The 20,220-nt window shown below is 36.0% G+C and overlaps 1 protein-coding gene across 2 annotated transcripts in view; it reads right to left on the reverse strand.

The window, feature by feature from the left end:
* Nucleotides 1–2,007: 2,007 nt before the first annotated feature.
* LOC118198962 (uncharacterized) overlaps nucleotides 2,008–20,220 on the reverse strand; it is a 126,511-nt gene continuing 108,298 nt past the window's right edge. For both annotated transcript variants that reach the window (XM_085817440.1, XM_085817439.1), the window contains exons 2-6: nucleotides 11,925–12,185; nucleotides 11,435–11,761; nucleotides 10,963–11,271; nucleotides 10,457–10,799; nucleotides 2,008–2,413 (exon numbers count right to left, since the gene is read on the reverse strand). In XM_085817440.1, the coding sequence (XP_085673566.1) occupies nucleotides 2,369–2,413; nucleotides 10,457–10,799; nucleotides 10,963–11,271; nucleotides 11,435–11,761; nucleotides 11,925–12,185 (1,285 nt within the window). In that variant the 3' untranslated portion in view covers nucleotides 2,008–2,368. The remainder of the gene's footprint in view (nucleotides 2,414–10,456; nucleotides 10,800–10,962; nucleotides 11,272–11,434; nucleotides 11,762–11,924; nucleotides 12,186–20,220) is intronic.

Consider the following 20,220-nt stretch of genomic DNA (forward strand, 5'->3'; position numbering starts at 1 on the left):
ATAAGGGTATTACCTAATTCTTTAATAACCTTAAGCGCCAATTTCTCAAAAAGTGGAACAAATAAACTGTAGTTTATGAAATTCATTTACGCCAGACTCGGCGTAACGAAAGAACGACTTTTAGATGCGCCAGGTTAAGTTTGGATTATCCTATATAACATGTTAATGATGATGACATGAATAATTGCGTTACTGTCGTGGATTTCCAGTAATCTAAGTGCTTCACAGTTGTACTTCTTAAGCAGCTCAACATAATCACAATGAATCAAATTCAGCAAAATCATAAAGGAAATGGTTATTGACTTAATGCAATTTGTGTGCTCAGCTTATTTGCTTCCAGCGTTAATCTTATTTCACTAACTTATTTACTTATGTTGTTAAGAAATATTTTACTTACGAAGCTGTAACTTATTTTTTCTCTTTCAAAATTCTTTATTTTTTCTAATCTTCTCACTTGTAACGAAATTTCAAGCAATAATGACTTTCATTATAAAAGCCGCGGACTTAAGCATGTAAGCCTCGACTTGCGAATTTTTCCTGAATGAACAAACTAATTGGAAACAGTATATATTGAAACAATTGGAAAAAGTATGTAGAGTCATTAGGTTATTTTTTAAAGCAGGAGTGATGAAAAATGAGCAATGCTCTCGTCGGGACTCGAACCACGGACCTCTGGAATACACGCCCAGCGTGCAGACCACTACACTACGAAAGCATGCTAAGAAGGCGGGAGAAATACCTTATATACTCCCCCTTTTAAAGGGCGACTGGAGTTTTTAGGGGAACCAATCGCCAAATCCTGGGAGTGAAGAATCATCATCCACTACCCTTTTAGTTCGGGCGCCATTGTAGAGCCAAAGCAGGAGTGATGAAAAATGAGCAACGCCCTCGCCGGGAATCGAACCATGGACCTCTGGAATACGCGCCCAGCGTGCAGACTAGACACTACGAAAGCGTGCTAAGAAGGCGGGAGAAATGCCTTATAAGTATATATATTGAACCAGGGAAATGGGCTGACTGCATGGACGTTTTCGTGATTTTCTCCATGTGTTGTAACGTGTATACGAGCCAGCTTTCCTTAGATAGTTCTCCACGAAGACATATCGTCCCTTAGGCAGATAGCCCTAGTGCGCCTTGCCATAATCAACTAAAGCAAAAAAAAACCTTCGCTTAAGAGGATTTAATACTTCCTTTAATTATTCAACTTTGATAGAAAGAGCTTTTAGTTGAAAACTAAACCTAAACAAGAGTTGCTGTTACACTTCCTCGGCGCTTAAAAACTATAAAATATCGTCTTATTTCCTGAAAAAATATTTTCGCACATACCTATGATTCAAAGAACCAATTCTGAACAAAACTATCAAATGAAATTTTCATTTTTTTAAGCTATAAAGTTCGAAAGTATTAAGCAAAAAATAAAATATATGTATATAAAAGAAATAAAGGACTTCTTTTTTTTTTTTTTTTTTTTTTTTTTTTACTTTCTGTTTTTAACCCGCATTACAAAATGAAAATTTATCCGGTAAAGAACGAGACAAATCGACAGGAAATGGGCCCCATTTCCTCCCCTGCTTATCATGGAAATTTGGCGTGTGTAATTTGCATGAGAAGTTTCTGACGAGCGTTTGGTCGAAATGATAGGTAGGCGTCCACTCAGATGGATTGAGGTTATCGAATCTTACCAAGCAGAGAGTGATCTGACAGCAGCTTGCATTAAAGTGGTTATTAGGCAGCAAATCGGAAATATACTCAAATTTTGGAATGAGTTAAATATATCTGTAAATGACTGTCAATTAATTCCCCGAGTATTGCACAAAAATTACGTTTTTATTTATGCTAGTAAATTGCAAATGCCCCGTCTTATCTTGTACGAATATTCAAAATTTAAGTATTGAAAATTTGTAAAAATCAATGCATACAGTTTCTATCAAAGCAATTACAAAACTGACTGATATTTTATCATTATTATTATTGTAGCTACTAATAAATATATTATGTAACAAAATACTTGATTAATGTATAATTTAATTAAAATTTATCGACTTTATAAAAAATACTTACATTTGCCCCGTACAAAGTATAATTCACAGGAATTTTGATTACAGTGCTATTACTTATTAACTATTAAGGAATTTAAGTCAGTGACGTATTTATTGAAATATTTAATTATTTTAATCCCTGTTTTCGAAGTTAAGACAACTAACTCTAACGAAAAGAAAGAGCAGCTGTTTGCAGATAATCCAGGTATAGTTCATTCCTTTGGTTCAACCCTTCGCAGAAGCGATCCTCATTGGGGCAGAAACGCGATCTTCAAGAAGGTTGTGGTTCAGAAGCCATGGATCTTGTAAGAGATTACTTGATTGTTCATTCATGGACTTTTTAATAAATCATGCAGTGCCTCAAGAACAGTAGCCTGAAAAGATAAAAAGGCATACAATTATACAATCGAGTTCACTTTCAGTCATTTATTTACATTTGTTCTGAGTTACATTTTTCAAAATATGCATAAAACGTAATAGCAGATTACGGAATATGTCCAGGCTTAGATAACAGTCTAATTATATTATTTTCTTTTTTATTTCTATCTATCTGTGTATTAGCTAGCAAACAATTAGTTAAATTCATTTTCTGGACTTTAATGTATATTATGTTAAATTTTCCTTTTTCATACTTCTTAATGTTTCGTTTCTTATAAGAATATAAGTTTCGTATAAGAATTATTTCTTATAAGTCTTATAAGAATATATTTTTGTACACTTGTTTTCCCCTCAACTGTTCCTTTTAATTGTTTTAACAAAGTTTGCATTATTTTAATATGATCAAACGCGAACGTGTCGGCGAGGAATTTTCTCCAGTAAGAAAATAAAACTCACTCTTATAAGAATTAATATATTCCGATCTGAAGATTGCATTTAAAGTTTCCACCAATTTTTAGTTTAGAACCACCAATTTTTTCTTAGTGATTTTTAATTAGCTCTTTGAATTATTTTAACTCAATCTCAATAAACAGCTTTTTTAGCCCCGATTCTTGTTGGAGATAAAGACGAAATGTTTTCGCATCTATTAATCATTGTTAATTGATCAGAAATTAGTATGTTCCCTTGAAAAGTCAACTAATTTTCGGTTAGTGATGATAATTACTTAGTCTGTTGCTTGCGCTTTCGCTTTTAATTATTCCATTTTAAATATGCTAATCAGTAAATTCATTTTAACAGAACTCTCACCTACTCTTCTTCGAAGGAGGTAATATATTCAACAATCTACTGGAAAACAAATTATTATTTTATTATTTTGCTAGAACCAAATCCATAAAGTCATGAGAGGAACGAAATTAAAACGCAATAAAATTCAAATTTCCGCATAAATATGCAAAATTCAACTAATATTCCTCAAGAAATTTCATTTCTTTCATGTCTTTGTGGATTTGGTTCTATAAATTTCTTTTGTTGTTGTTGGTCTATTATTGATTAATTTCAGCAGTATTTGAGCGAAAATGGTATTGAGATAATTTGTTTCTGAATAAAAATTTTTGTGATACTATAGACCAGGGTTCCCTAAACTGTTTTCAGTCACTAACCTTTTTTATCACTAAGATTCTGTCGCGACCCCCAGGAGGCCATATTTACTAAAATTTTGTGGGACCCCCATAAGCATTGCGCAAATCCGACACACACGTATGTGAAACTGTCAATTTTTTTCACTTGTATTGTAACATACTCATTAACTTTAATTTCTAATTTTAAGACATAGAACAATGTGAAAATTTTAAATAAGTAACAGACCAAATGACAGTGCAAAGAAAGTAAAATGAAGGCTTCTATTATAAAAAGAATGCATTGAAATGTTTTCCTTTTTTCTTGTCTGTTCCTATTTTCAAATACACGGTGTAAAAATGTTTGGCAATTGTAAAATTATTATAAGTTAAAGAAATATCAAAACTGCTAAATTTTTGGCAACCCCTTGCTGTGGGGGTCGCAACCCACATTTTAAGAAACGCTGCTATAGACATATGTAAGATAAAAAATATGACAGCAAACTTCTAAATTTAATTGGCTATAACCTCTTTTATTTTTCATTTAATTTGTGGACTTATCTCTCTGTGTCTTAAAAATAGCGACATAAGTCTAAACTGCGTCATTCAAATTAACCATGCCATCTTACGTAACGGTTAATGCTGATATCTCTTGACCAATCAAAATAATTGTAAACCAAAACGTTTTGACTCCCTCCCTTCTTCCTCTGCATTACTATTGCGACACTCTTCTCTTCTCGCCTAGGCTTTCATCTTGTTAAGACGCTGCTGCAATCGTCTGTGTTCGCTTCTATCGCTATAGTATCAAAATTGTTCTGGAAATACAAATTCGATTGGTGTGTCAAGTGAATTTTGGCCACAAATGTGAATTGATTAAAAATAAATATGGAATTTAATCCGGCTAGACTGCTTGTTTTGGCCTCCTCGGTGATTGCGACGATTTGTGCCCAGAGGGCGCACCGCACAAAAGGTTAGTTGCGTTACAGAACGTAAGGGAAGCGGACACGCCAAAATGTCGGGCGTATTACCGCTAATCGAGGTAATTGCATCGTATCTGTCAGGTGGCAGAAAACTAGTATGATGTATCAATTCACATGCCAGGTGGCAGAATATGTCTATCATGTACATGCCAGGAGGCATAACGCTTGTAAATATGCCAGGTGGCATACGACTTGTAAATAAATTGTAAATAAATGTACAGTAAAATATCTTGGTGCAATAGATCAAGGAACACGCATCAACAACCTTCTGATCATTTGAATACGTACATTTTTTTTCTGGTGACACCGGACGTGATTTGTGGAGATGAAGAATGGACGAAGAAAATTAGTGAGTTCATGACTGAAAAGCCAGGATTTAACGCGAAGAAATTCGAGGTAGGCCCTTTTTCATTTTTCCAGTTTTGAATAGAATTGTTGAATAAAAATCTTGGTGATTATTATAGTTGATAGAATCTAATGGTAAAATGGAGCCTATGAATAAGGCAAAGAAGTTGCGTACGGTGACGTGTAACTTAACTACCAAGTTGATGAGTAAAATAGATTCTGCATTGTTAGAAGAGGGTGAAACCGCGGATGAGAAATTAAAAGAATTACTCGAAATGTTACTTGAAAAATCGCAGTTGTTGAAACAATACGATTCTGAGATTGAAAAACTTATAATTACGGAACAGGAGTTAGAAACAGAAGTAATTTCCGCGCAGGAATATCAGGAAAGAATTATAAGTTTTAAATGTAAAATTCAGGAAAAATTAAGAAAAAACGCGTGTAAAGTTGAATCTAGAAATTCTAGTGAGGAAACTATATCCACGAAGTTGAAAACTTGTGAAGTTAATACTTTAAAATTGCCAAAATTAACGATTACAAAATATTACGGTGATCCTTGTTCTTGGCTTGAATTCTGGAATCAGTTTAGTAATTCCATTCACCAAAAAGAAAGTCTCAGTTCGGTTGACAAGTTTTGTTATTTAAAATCGCTTTTGGGAGGTTTAGCTTTAAATGCTATTAGTGGATTAACATTTACTAGTGAAAACTATAGGGTGGCTGTTGATATACTAAAAAACCGTTCCGGCAGAGATGACCTGCTAATTAATGCGCATATGAATAAATTGTTGAGTTTAGAACCTGTAAAATATTCCGGAAATACGGCTTCTTTGAGGAAGCTTTATGACGATATAGAAATACAAATAAGGAATTTAAATTCTTTAAATGTTACTAGTGGTTCTTATGGACATTTATTATCCCCTATTTTGTTAAAGTTAATACCCGAGAATTTAACTCTAGAATTCACTAGGAAAAGAAGTGATAAACAAAATTTCGATGTTAATGAACTACTAACGTTCTTGAAAACTGAAGTGGAATGTAGGGAAACATCAATGATGTTAACGCGTTCTAAGAATTTTGATGTAAATGGAACATCAATACGAAACAAAAGTTCCCATCAAGGTTATCAAAATAAATCTTACATGCATTCTAAAAGAAATGATTACAGTACGAATAAGCAAGGTGCTTCGGTATTAACTAGTCGAAGCGAAACTCCCTCTAAACACTTTCAAAAATCACATTTTAATCCAAATCGAAAGTTCTCTACCCCGCCTAAGAAAGAGAATCAAAATGTCTGCATATTTTGTTTATCTGCTTGTCATATGAATCATGATTGCGCACTTGATTTAAAGGCTCGCCGAAAGGCATTAATGGATCGAGGTTTATGTTTTATTTGCTTTTCGAAAGGGCATCCAAGGCGTTTCTGTGCTCATAAAGATGAAAAATGCAGACTGTGCAATGTCCAAGGTTTACATAATTCGTTAATATGTGACGCCGCATCGAAAGATTTAGAGACGGATACTTCCAATTAGACAAAACAAACGCCAATCCCTGAAGCTTCTCTTTCGCTCTTACGTAATGAAAATAATAACAAAATTAAACTACCGACTTCCGTTCTTTTACAGACGTTTTCGGCAGCAGTTAGGTGTAAAGGGGGGAACGAAAAGGTATTACGTTGTATGCTAGATTCAGGGTCAACAAAGTCATTCATCTTACGAGAAGTGGTTGATTCACTGGGGTTGAAAATTATTAATAAAGAAGCGCTTATCATTTTCACATTTGGATGCAAAGATGCAAAAGAGCGCTTGTATGATATCGTAGAAATCGTATTGCAAAATGTAAGCCATCCCAGTAAAAAGATAAAAATTAACGCAATAGTCATTGGTTCTATAACACTAGGGCAAGTAAAAGTTCCTTCTCGGTGGATACGAAAGATGGCGTTTGAGAAGAGAATAGAATTAGCAAATGCTGGTACGAGTGACGAAATTCAAGTATTAATAGGTTCGGATTATATTTGGGAAATTTTAGGAGAACGAAACGTGAAGATTTGTAAAAAATTAGTCGCAACAGAAAGCACTTTCGGTTTTGTGATTCAAGGCAAGGACGAAGGATCAAAGTGTAAGGACGCAAGAGTTAATCATATAACCGTTGTAAATGAGGACTTAGATTATGAAAGAGTTAAAAAATTATGGGAATTAGAAGCAATTGGGATAAGTTCGGATAAAGAAATATCTCTATCAGATAAAGAAATTTTAGAGTCATTTGAACGAAATACAACTTACAAGAATGAAAGGTATGAAACTCGATTATTGTGGAAAGAGGGTGTTGAAGGTTTAAATAACAATTATGAAATCGCGAAACAGCGTTTACAATTTTTAAATAATAAGTTTCAGAAAAATAGCGAGCTATATTTAAAATATAATGAGATAATTAATGAACACTTGAGAGATGGTATAGTGGAACGGGTAGATACGTATTTAAATAGTAGTTTGAAAACGGGGTATTACATGCCTCATCACGCGGTAGTGCGCGAGCAGAAGGATTCTACAAAGGTTCTAATAGTTTTTGACGCTTCTTCTAAAAGTAAGGGAAATTTATCACTTAATGATTGTTTGGAAAGCGGACCTAATTTAAATCCTGATTTGCTAAAGATTATCATTAAACTCAGGGTACATTCAATTGCGTTTTGTGCCGACATTCAGCGTGCATTTTTAGAGGTAGGCTTAGCTAAAGAAGATAGGGATTTTTTAAAGTTTTTGTGGATAAATGAAGAAGGGTCAAATCTCGATCACAGTAATTCCAACTTACAAGTTCTTCAACACAATCGAGTTCCTTTCGGGGTCAAGTGCTCACCTTATTTATTAACAGCTACAGTAAGACTGCATTTAAAAAAGTATGAAGATGCCTACGAAGAGGCATGCAGTATGTTAAAAGAGCTTTACGTAGATGATTTAATTTCTGGGACAGCTAATGTAGCAAAGGCCTTACATTTAAGCAAAGACATGATTTTCATTCTTAGCGAGGCCAGTATGAATTTACGTAGATGGGTTTCAAACTCACCTGAGCTGAATGAACTATGGAAACTTAATGGAATTGACTCTCGTGAAACATCTGAAGACTCTTTGGTACCGTTGAAAGTTTTAGGTCTTATCTGGGACAATGTCAATGATAATTTGAAAATAGATGTATCTCAGTTTGAGAAGTTACAAAATCTCAAAGTAACTAAACGCATCATTTTAGCAGCATGTGGTATGCTCTTTGATCCCTTAGGAATTATGAATCCATTTACTGTTCGAATTAAACTCTTAATGCAAACTATGTGGGAAAAGGGTATTCAATGGGACGAAAGTGTTCCCCTTGATACAGAATTCATATTTCAGGAATGGTTAAAAGAAGTTGAAAAAATAAAGTTTTTCGAAATTCCCAGGCAGTATTTCAGTGATATGTGTTGGAAGTTAATAGAAGTTCACATATTTTCTGATGCCAGTCCCAAGTGTTATGGTGCCGTAGCATATTTTAGATTTAAGAAGAAAAATAAATGTAAAACAAGTTTCATAGTGTCGAAATCCCGTTTGGCTCCATTAAAAAGGGTAACACTCCCTAGGCTTGAACTTTTGGGAACATTAATTTCTGCAAGATTAGGTTCGTATTTGCAATCGATATTTCCGCAGTTGGATAAGGGAAATATATTTTACTGGACTGATTCCCAAATTTGCATTCACTGGATCAAGGGATCTGCCAACGAGTGGAAACAATTTGTTAGAAATCGTGTGGTAGAAATCAAGGAGAAAACAATTTTAAACAACTGGTACTTTTGCAGTGGGAAGACAAACCCTGCTGATAAACTTACGAGGGGCATGGATGCTGAAGCTCTAATTAATGATAGTGATTAGTTTTCTGGGCTACCCTGGCTTTCAGAAGTAGATATTCGACATCACATAAACGAAATGAATACCGAAGCTGACTTGCAAAACGTTAGTGAAGAACGAAAATGTGTTACTTTGAAAACACTTGTGGAGTCTACAGAACCGTTGCTAAATCTTAAACTGTACGGAAATTTAACCAAAGTACTGGGAATAATGGCTTATGTTCTGCGCTTCGTGAACAACTGTAAATCCGCTCGTGAAAAGCAATCTGGAATGCTTACCGCCTATGAGTTACGGAAGGCTTCAGAATTTCAAAGGTGGTTAGCAAATGAAAACATAAGGTGGATATTCAACCCGCCAGCTGCTCCACATCATGGCGGTATATGGGAGGCAGCTGTTAGATCTATGAAGCTGCATCTAAAGAAATGTGTTGGAACTCAAATTTTGACTTATGAAGAGTTTCTAACTCTAATTGCACAAATTGAAGCATGCTTAAATTCGAGGCCAATAACACCGGTCTCCAGTGATCCCAATGATTTGACAGCTTTGACTCCTGGACACTTTATTATAGGGACTTCTTTAACAGCTGTTCCGGAACAAGATTTAACCGAAGTACGAGTGTCTCCATTGCAAAGATGGCAACTAACACAGCAGATGTTCCAAGGGTTTTGGAAGCGGTGGTCTAAAGAGTACCTGTGCCAACTACAGCAGCGTAGCAAACGGAGACAGCCTAGCAGAAATATTCGCCTAAATGACTTGGTTCTCATTAAAGAAGATAATATGCCTTCATTACGTTGGAAACTCGGGCGAGTAATAGAAGTGTTTCCTGGAAGAGACAATAATGTCCGAGTGGTTAGACTAAAAACTGTGCACGGGGACATTAAACGTCCTATTACCAAACTGTGTCTTTTACCAGTTGAAGAACATTAACTTAAGTGTTTGGTTTATATTGAATATGTTTTATTATTATTTTCATTTCTTATTGTACTAATAATTTTATTTGTTTGTTCTAGTTTAACTCTCATAGTTAACGTTTCAATATAGTAAGATATAAGATGTTTTGCTAGAAGATTGGTAAGTGTAATATGTAATTTTATACTTTTTGAAGGTTCTTGTAAGTTTTCATTTTCTATATTTTTCATTTACTTGTTTGCATATATTGAAGATTGTATTAAGATGAATGTAATTCATCGGGGGGGGGGATGTTTTGGCCTCCTTGGTGATTGCGGTGATTTGTGCCCAGAGGGCGCACCGCACAAAAGGTTAGTTGCGTTACAGAACGTAAGGGAAGCGGACACGCCAAAATGTCGGGCGTATTACCGCTAATCGAGGTAATTGCATCGTATCTGTCAGGTGGCAGAAAACTAGTATGATGTATCAATTCACATGCCAGGTGGCAGAATATGTCTATCATGTACATGCCAGGAGGCATAACGCTTGTAAATATGCCAGGTGGCATACGACTTGTAAATAAATTGTAAATAAATGTACAGTAAAATATCTTGGTGCAATAGATCAAGGAACACGCATCAACAACCTTCTGATCATTTGGATACGTACACTGCTTCTTCTTCAAAATGGATGGACGCTCTAAGCATCAAGTATCTACTCTAAACAACATTGCTACGCTTCTACATCTCAGTGGTCTTACTTCAGTGCTTCCAAAATTGTGCTTTTATCACATACATATATATATATATATATAGAAAAATGCACAAAAATTAAAGATTTCATACCTTTACAGTCGATGATGCATCATCACTGAAATTTTTCTCTGTTAGTAATTCAACTAACGACTGCAAGTTATGAACTTTTTGGATTAAACGCGTATTTCTTCTTTGGAGACATCTTATCTTCTTCTGCTTCTCTTTGATTTTTGCAGTAGCAAGAGTGAAAAACTTCTTCATTTTTGTAGGGGAATTCATATCATCCGAAGAAAAATCACCAATATATGTTTTTCGATCGAGAGATTTTTTTGACGCATCAGGAGAATCGCTCGTACTCGCACATTCGCTGTTACTCTCACAGTCACTGGTACCTTGTTGGGAAATCAGGTCTATCGTACACATTGGGGGAAAACTTTTAAAAAAAAATTATATTCAATAAACATAAGTGAAAAAAGTTGTATTATAAAAAATTAGGTTACTTAATTTTCGTAATACTTAAAATCATTACGATTAATTTAAATAGGCGAAAAATATTAATCAATATAACAGTAATTCTTTTGAGAACAGCATATTACCTGTCAGTTAAAGTATTCGTCGTGATTTCTCTGTTTGCAGGTTCTTTTCTGCTTTTGATTGTTGTCTGAACAACGTGTCTTGGAAAATCAAAAATGGGTGTAACAGCACTTTTTTTTAAAATTCTGTATCTTGGTCCTGCTTTTTTACATTCGCTGGTACTCGCACATTCGCTGGTACTCTCACATTTAATGGTACTCGCACATTTAATGGTACTCGCACATTCGCTGGTACTCGCACATTTACTGGTACTCGCACATTCACTGGTACCTTGTTGGGAAATCAGGTCTATCGTACACATTGGGGGAAAACTTTAAAAAAAAATTTATATGCAATAAACATAAGTGAAAAAAGTTGTATTATAAAAAATTAGGTTAATTAATTTTCGTAATACTTAAAATCATTACGATTAATTTAAATAGGCGAAAAATATTAATCAATATAACAGTAATTCTTTTGAGAACAGCATATTACCTGTCAGTTAAAGTATTCGTCGTGATTTCTCTGTTTGCAGGTTCTTTTCTGCTTTTGATTGTTGTCTGAACAACGTGTCTTGGAAAATCAAAAATGGGTGTAACAGCACTTTTTTTTAAAATTCTGTATCTTGGTCCTGCTTTTTTACATTCGCTGGTACTCGCACATTCGCTGGTACTCTCACATTTAATGGTACTCGCACATTCGCTGGTACTCGCACATTCGCTGGTACTCTCACATTTAATGGTACTCGCACATTCGCTGGTACTCGCACATTCACTGGTACCTTGTTGGGAAATCAGGTCTATCGTACACATTGGGGAACAACTTTAAAAAAAAATTTATATGCAATAAACATATGTGAAAAAAGTTGTATTATAAAAAATTAGGTTAATTAATTTTCGTAATACTTAAAATCATTACGATTAATTTAAATAGGCGAAAAATATTAATCAATATAACAGTAATTCTTTTAAGAACAGCATATTACCTGTCAGTTAAAGTATTCGTCGTGATTTCTCTGTTTGCAGGTTCTTTTTTGCTTTTTTTTGTTGTCTGAACAATGTGGCTTGGAAAATCAAAAATGGATGGAACAGCACTTTTTTTTAAAATTCTGTATCTTGGTCCTGCTTTTTCAAATGCATCTTCTGAAAAATGTTTTGAACATAGCTTCGAATACTTTGTAGGCGTAAAATTTTTTCTTCGTACAGCCTTAATCCATAAAGAGCGCAGTTGTGGGTTATCGGGAAATCTAGGGACAACAACAACAACAACAAAAAAAAAAAAAAAAAAAAAGATAATTGATTATATATATACATATTTCGTTCTTAAATATTCTTATTTTTGATCAATTATAATGCTTAAAATTAAATTCATCTATAATTTTAAAAAATCTGATGTGTACACCACATGACTTCCTTGTACGTGTTAGCTTTAATCTCCGTTATTAATCTCGGGACGGCTAGGGTAAGTTGGGCTTTCACTTTTCATTCAATCGGTATAACTCTTGCATTATATAAATGCTTTATTATTACAGTAAATATATACATATCATTATGAAACATTCTTAACCTTAATCACATTCCCTCGCTTCCCGATTCTTGATTGCTCATCGTGCGCCCCCTATCGACGGCTTCTCTACAATGCCATCTATCGGCTGATAACATTCGGTCATTCTGAACTGACAATCGTCCCGATTGTTCGGAGTACAAATCAATTTTATAATTAATAAATTTTTCTACTTCAACTCTTATACACAATACCTAACATACTGTTACGTAATTTTTTTCTGGCACCAGTTGTTACGTTATATCCTTCCTTCACGTTGGTACGGGGATCGTAGATTTGGAGTGAATAACGACGACACTTGATAAGTATCGAAACACACTTTATTAGTCAGTATTGTCAGGACAGCTCCAAAATACGTTTTACAGTCGTCGACGAACTACTATAAACACGCTGGAACAATCAGCGACACAGCCTTCACGATGTCAGGCAATACCGGTGCAGCTTCCTGCAAAGCACCAGAGTACAGCTCCTGACTCTGCTTGGTCTTTCTCGGAACTCCACATACTCTCGAGACTCTCCACGCTACAACTCGCGATGCACTCGACGACACACGAGCACAGCTCCAACTCTTCGGTTCAGTCGTTCCCGGAGCTCAACACACTCTCTCGATGATGCACTAACCGCGATACACTAAGAGACTCCTTCGGTGCACTCGACGACCCAATCGGCACTCGCTGACCGGCTGTCAACTCGATCGACTCCGCACAGCTCGCTAGACGAGGCACACTCTCGATACTAACTAACTTGCACTCTAGACGAGGCACACACACACTGACTGACTGCGGACAAGCAGGGTTTATATAGCTTTCGGCTTGTGTTCGAGAACATTCTGGGCTAAACCGGTAAGAATTCATTCCAGAAGGTTCTATATCCGCCCATGGTATATCGCCAATTTTGTTGCCAAATGGACGATTTCTCGCCAAATGTGGCAACCCTGCTTTCCCCTTGCCATTTTATGGCAACCCTAAAACTGCTTTGCGGGGAAGCTATCTCACCGCGCCTGGACATTTCGTAACACAGCCCCCTCCCAAAGACTGCACGTCCCGGGCAGTACAACGAGCACAGCTCCAACTCTTCGGTTCAGTCGTTCCCGGAGCTCAACACACTCTCTCGATGATGCACTAACCGCGATACACTAAGAGACTCCTTCGGTGCACTCGACGACCCAATCGGCACTCGCTGACCGGCTGTCAACTCGATCGACTCCGCACAGCTCGCTAGACGAGGCACACTCTCGATACTAACTAACTTGCACTCTAGACGAGGCACACACACACTGACTGACTGCGGACAAGCAGGGTTTATATAGCTTTCGGCTTGTGTTCGAGAACATTCTGGGCTAAACCGGTAAGAATTCATTCCAGAAGGTTCTATATCCGCCCATGGTATATCGCCAATTTTGTTGCCAAATGGACGATTTCTCGCCAAATGTGGCAACCCTGCTTTCCCCTTGCCATTTTATGGCAACCCTAAAACTGCTTTGCGGGGAAGCTATCTCACCGCGCCTGGACATTTCGTAACACAGCCCCCTCCCAAAGACTGCACGTCCCGGGCAGTACAACCCTTGGTCAGAAGCATAATTCGATACAAACAAAACGTAAGAAAACAAACAAATAACATAACTAAAGAAACAATAATTTACACTATGTACAAGTTATATACACAAATTAAACACATAATTTTAAATTATACAAATTAAAATTCTGAATGAATTTCAGTCTCAGTCTATTCATTATGTTATACCCGGGTCAAATATTTTTCCACTGCAGTTCTCAGATGCATTTCTTATTTGCATATCACAATCTGAAGATATAGTCCTTTCAGATTTATCATCCACAGGAAGATGTGAAACAGTTTGTTCACTACTCTGTAGTTCATTCGCAGCATGCATACAGTTCACCTCGGTACTTTTTGCAGCTGGTACATACTCGTTTCCCCCCATTTCCTGCGAACCAGCTTCAAATTCTGCATCAGACTCATGAACGGAACCCGATTCTTTACAAACAGAAGCATCCTGTTTTAGAATCAAGTCCTTGTCTGCACAATAACCACTATGGAGACGAACACATAATTTGCGAGGTGAGTGAATTTTCTTGCAATATTGGAGCACACTATTTAAGTTGTACATCAGCGTCTCCCATTTCTGCATCACATGCACTTTCATATGGTTCAACACTTGCTGACTGCGTTTTCATAACTTCATTATCAGTTTCTAGGAACTTGATAGTCGCATTTTCATTTTCTTCTATCTCTACTTCAGGCACGTGAGAATCAAAAATCTTCTTTCCTGTCTTTTATTTCTTCATGATTTCGTTCTTTTTCTTTAATCCCGTTAGATATTTCATCCATCATTTCTGGATCTTAAACTTCATTAGCTACTTCATTCATTTCTTCATCTTTTGATTCTTCAGAAGCCACTTCTCTCATATCCACATCTTCTTTTATGGCTCCAGTTTCTTCTATAAGCTCCACTTTTATCTGTGGGAGTTGCTTTCGCACCTTTTCTCGGCCGACATTTATTTCTTCCCGTCCGGCGTTCTTCTCTTCCAGTGTGGCTTTGATCTCCTTCAGTCCAGCTTTGATCTCAGCCCTCATCTCTTCATATCCGGCTTTTATCTCGGCTAAAAGGTCCATCAAAGTCTTCGTTTCGTCCGCCATGTCTTTCCTCTGCAGGCAGATCATTGGCATCTACTCGCAAATCTCACCTCTGACAACAGTCGTTACGTTTTTCTTTCTTCTGACACCAATTGTTACGTTATTATCTTCCTTCACGTTCTTGCGGGGTTCGTGTGGATTTGGAGTGAATAACGACGACACTTGATGAAGTATCGAAACACACTTTATTGGCCAGTATTGTCAGGACAGCTCCAAAACACATTTTTGCAGTCGTCGAGGATCTACTATAAACACGCTTACACAATCAGCACAGCTTTAAGGTTATCAAGCTATCACGGTAGAGACAGCTTCACTGCAAAGCACCAGAGTTCAGCTCCCGACGCTGCTTGGTCATTCTCGGAACTCCACGTACTCTGGACACTCTCCAAGCTACAACTCGCGATGCACTCGACGACACACAGAGCACGGCTCCCGACTATTAGGTTCAGTCGTTCCCGGAGGCGTAATGGCAGACCGCACATTGAGTTGAACAGTGTTAAACGAATGTCACATACTGCGTATGCCCAGAAAAAAATTTGGCGTAATTATTATGTTGGCGCGATTTGAAAAGAAGATAAATACGGTATATGGTAGATGTACCGCCATCTGATTGTAAACAAATTTGGCGTTTATATCTTCGTAGAGTATATGTGCAGTGTAAAGTAATTACTGTGTTAAAATAAGATTTGGTACTTTTCCGTTTCGCCGGCGCAAACGATAAAGTCGCCAATAATGGTTTAACTGATGCCAGACGAAATATCTTCGCTGGTAACCTTTTACGCCTCAGTTTCAAAACAAGTTGAAGCCAATTCTTATCAGATTGTTTCTTTCAATACTGGCATATAGAATTTTTACACGATATTTAAATTTTATCCCCTAAGACAATTCATGGTAATAAGTCAATTAGTTCTAAGTCAATTAGAACGCAATTACACCGCTAATCCGAAGGCGAAATCAAGTGTTAAATTCATCAATTCTAATGAGAATGCACTAGCGAAGTAAAGCACTGCGGTTTTACATAATTTCTGAGTAAGCTATTCGTATGAATTGAAATAATTCTTGCATTTAAACTTGTATTCCAAATTAAGATTTAACTTGAAATTAATGTAGATAATTACTGAGCGAATTAGATTTTAGTAGCGTAGTTTACGTGAGATGAGATCACTTGGGGTCACGTGATACGAACCGGCGAATCAGGATTTTGAACCATGAAATCATAGTAAATTCTTAAATTAATGTCTTTTTACAAATTTATTGTCTTTATTTATTGGCTTTTTACAAAATTTTAAACCATATTAAAATGTTTATGCCTTCAAAATAAAAAAAATTCTTAGAATTAACATTTTTTATGTGTATACTGTATGCTGTCGCCAACAAAGTCTGCTTGGCGAGATTTGCGCCGGCGAAACGGAAAAGTACCTAAGATTTTTTTCCTGAACTGCTCCAACAACTGGAAAGTTGAATGATACGATAAAGTATAAATTCGATTAAAGAGTGCAAAAAATGGGTAAAGGAAGTCAGCTTAAATACAGGATTTACCATACGTTCCATTCGTACATACGTAAAGAAACACGGAGGAATATAGCAAGTGTTTGTACATAACATTGAAGAAATTTTATAATTCCTTAATGCTGTTTATTTAATTCTTTGAAATAAGAAAACGAAAGCGGAATATACGTTAACAAACTTAGCGAGAAAATCCAGTTTACAATTACTGAATTATAACATGTAAACAAATTACATCTAAATAACGAACTATTACGCACAACGTATGTTAGCAAATATTAAATGCACTGTTATTGACAAACTAAAATAAAGAAAAATAGGCAAGTGCAATCGTTATGGAAGTTAAAATAACTAATAAACAAAGTTCAACAACATTGCAGTTGTACACATCACTCGACAGCCATGGAAATCACGAATAAGCTAGCGTAGGGTTGCTTAGTCGCCAATATTTCGCCCCTCGCCAAAGGTACATCATCAAGCATGCGCAGTAAGCGAAATTCGCCTAACAGTGTTCAACTCAATGTGCGATCTGCCATTACGCTTCCCGGAGCTTAACACGCTCTCTCAACGATGCACTAACTGCGATACACTAAGAGACTCCTTCGATGAGCTCGACGACCCACTCGGCAATCGCTGCCTGGCTGTCAACTCGATCGACTCCGTAGGGACTCGTTAGACAAGACACCAACTCGATACTGACTATCTCGCACTTTACGAGGCACTCTCACTCGACCTCTCGAAGAAACACACACACACTCTGACTACGGACTAGCAGGGTTTATATAGCTTTCGGCTTGTGTTCGAAAACATTCTGGGCTAAACCGGTAAGAATTCGTTCCAGAAGGTTCTCCATCCGTCCATGGCATATCACCAATTTTGTCGCCAAATGGGCGATTTTACGCCAAATGTGGCAACTTTGCCCTTCTCCAAATGTGGCAAATTTCGCCAAATGTGGCAACTGCCATTTTATGACAACCCTAAAACTGCTTTGCGGAGAAGCCATGTTACCGCACCTGTACATTTCGTAACAATATCAAGAATGCACCCGGCAAAGCTAGCGTTTCGGTAGGCGGCCTTTAAGTTTTATTAGGCAAAAACTCAGTCCTCTACCTTCACCGAAAGAGGCAATCCTAACTTATAGTTACAAGGCCGATCACTGTGTTATAAATCGCCTGCTTTATGTGTTATGGATCGCCTGCATGCGTTAGTTGCTATTTTATGTTTCGGTCACCAAATCAACCTTCATAAAGTAGTTCAAAATAAGATACTGCAGACTATCAAAGTAGCTCACTTCTACGTCTAAGCTGCTGTACAAATACTTAAAAACTGACTACATTGAGGATTACCTGCATAAGTACAACGAAAGATGCTTTACCAAAAGAATGAACTGCATCAAAGTAGCCTAAAAAAGCGGCCGCGTGATAGCCAGAATCTCTGATCCTCTCTGACTAAGACTAGAACTTCATGGTTAAATACCGCTCTTCCTCCATTTGCATTCAAACGTGATTTTAAAACTACGTTCTGGCCAGAAGTTGTAAGTTGAAATTAAAAAATGATTGGAAAGGAAGTTTAACTCAAAATTTAACTGTTAGATAAATTAATATAATCCTTACAAGGTGTTAGCATAAATTTAGGTATTTTGCATAATGAAACTCGAAAGCCATACGAAACGAACGTGCACCAAGATATATATTGGCGAAAGAAAGTAAAGTTCGTGTGCAATGCAGTATATTTGATTTTCACCCTAGCTACTTGTCCCCGGCCAAAGGTCTAATGCATTAGTGTACTTTCTCTTTTCAGGTACTATGTCCAAGTATGTTCCTGTTTTCTTTTTTCTTATTGCCTAAAATAGGTAAGCCTGATATTTAGGACTGATGATGATCCTATGTAAGTTATCTCCTTTTCGATACTTCAATTTTTAATGTCTGTGAAGATTATTACTTTTTTGTTATGCTTAAGTTAAGCAAAATTATCCTATTTTATTAAATAAAGATTTCGTAGTTAAAATTTTGACTTATGATTCTTTAATTCTGCGCTTGAGGAAACGTACTCATTACGCCTTCAGTGCTAATGCACAACCAACAAAAGATTATGAGACTGATTAGAGTAACTGTTTTGTGAAAATGCTTCTATCTAAAATTGAAATTTTGTAATGTTGTAAGATTCCAGGGGCATAAAGTATTAAAAACTCTTTGTTGAAAATACTAGTTACAAAGTTTATAAGAATAATTGTAACAAATAATAATGTCTCTTCTAAAAGAATCAATTTGTATAGAAAAATTAACAGATGAAAATTATTCAGTGTGGAAATTTAAAATAGAACAACTTCTAATAAAAGAAGGTTTAGATGATGATGTATTCGAAGAAAAACCGGAAACTGTTACTGATATTTGGTTAAAGAATGATCGTAAAGCTAAAGCTTTAATATGCTTAAACATTTCGGATTCGCAAATTATCCATGTTTTGCATAGTAAATCTTCAAAAGAAGTTTGGCAGAAGTTAAAATGTGTCCACGAACGTGTAAATTTAACAAACAAGTTATTTCTTCTTAGAAAACTATATTCCATTAGATATAATGAAAGTTGCAGGAACATATCAAAGGAGTACTAGAATTGGCTGAAAAGCTGCGTAGTATAGGTGAAGAAATTAAAGAAAGTAATTTAATAGCAATATTACTATGTTCTTCACCAAATTCATACAACTCCTTAATAACTGCAATAGAAAGTAAATCGGAAGCTGAATTGTCGCTAGAATATGTTAAAAATAAACTAATAGATGAGTATAGTAGCCGTGTGGAAACTAAGAAAGTTCAAAAATACGACTCAGTTGCTTTAAAAAGTAAAAGCGAAAATTAATCAAAATATGTTACACGATATTGTAATTATTGTAAGAGAAATAACCATACGATAAATGGCTGTTTTCATTTTAAACGCAACGCTAGAACTTCCCCGAAAACAGATGTAAATAACAGTAAAGTAAGAAATTATTCTCAAAATTATAAAAGTAATGCATGCCAAATAGCAAATACGCAAAAAGTAGAAAACATAACAAAACTTAAAAGAAAATAAGTATCTTAAAAGTATTGAAACTGAAAATTCGCAGATTCAGTTTAATCAAGTTCTAATAGTGGAAAATAAACATGAAAACACGCAAACGCAAGAATGGGTTATCGACTCAGGAGCCTCAACTCATATGACGAGTGATAAGAATTTTTTGTCTCAGTTAAATGGCTCTAATAAACAAATAGTAACTGTAGCCAATGGTGCTAAATTAAATTTTTATGGTATTGGTGAAGGATATTTTAAAGTTCAAAACTTAAAGGTCAGGTTACACAAATAAAATTTAAAAATGTATTGTATGTACCAGGTTTAGATAGTAATTTACTTTCTGTTCAATCTGTTACGAATAAAGGTTGCATTGTTACATTTGATAGTAATAAGTGTTACATAAAGCGTAACAATATACTCGTAGCCCGACGGCAACGCTCAGCAAGGTTTATATAAATTCACCGTAAACTCAATTGACGAGAAAGCATACTTAGCTAATGATGCTTCATG

Source organism: Stegodyphus dumicola, chromosome 5 (assembly GCF_044657685.1).
Source record: "Stegodyphus dumicola isolate Sdum_Otavi_A_Nest chromosome 5, ASM4465768v1".
Taxonomy (NCBI): domain Eukaryota; kingdom Metazoa; phylum Arthropoda; class Arachnida; order Araneae; family Eresidae; genus Stegodyphus; species Stegodyphus dumicola.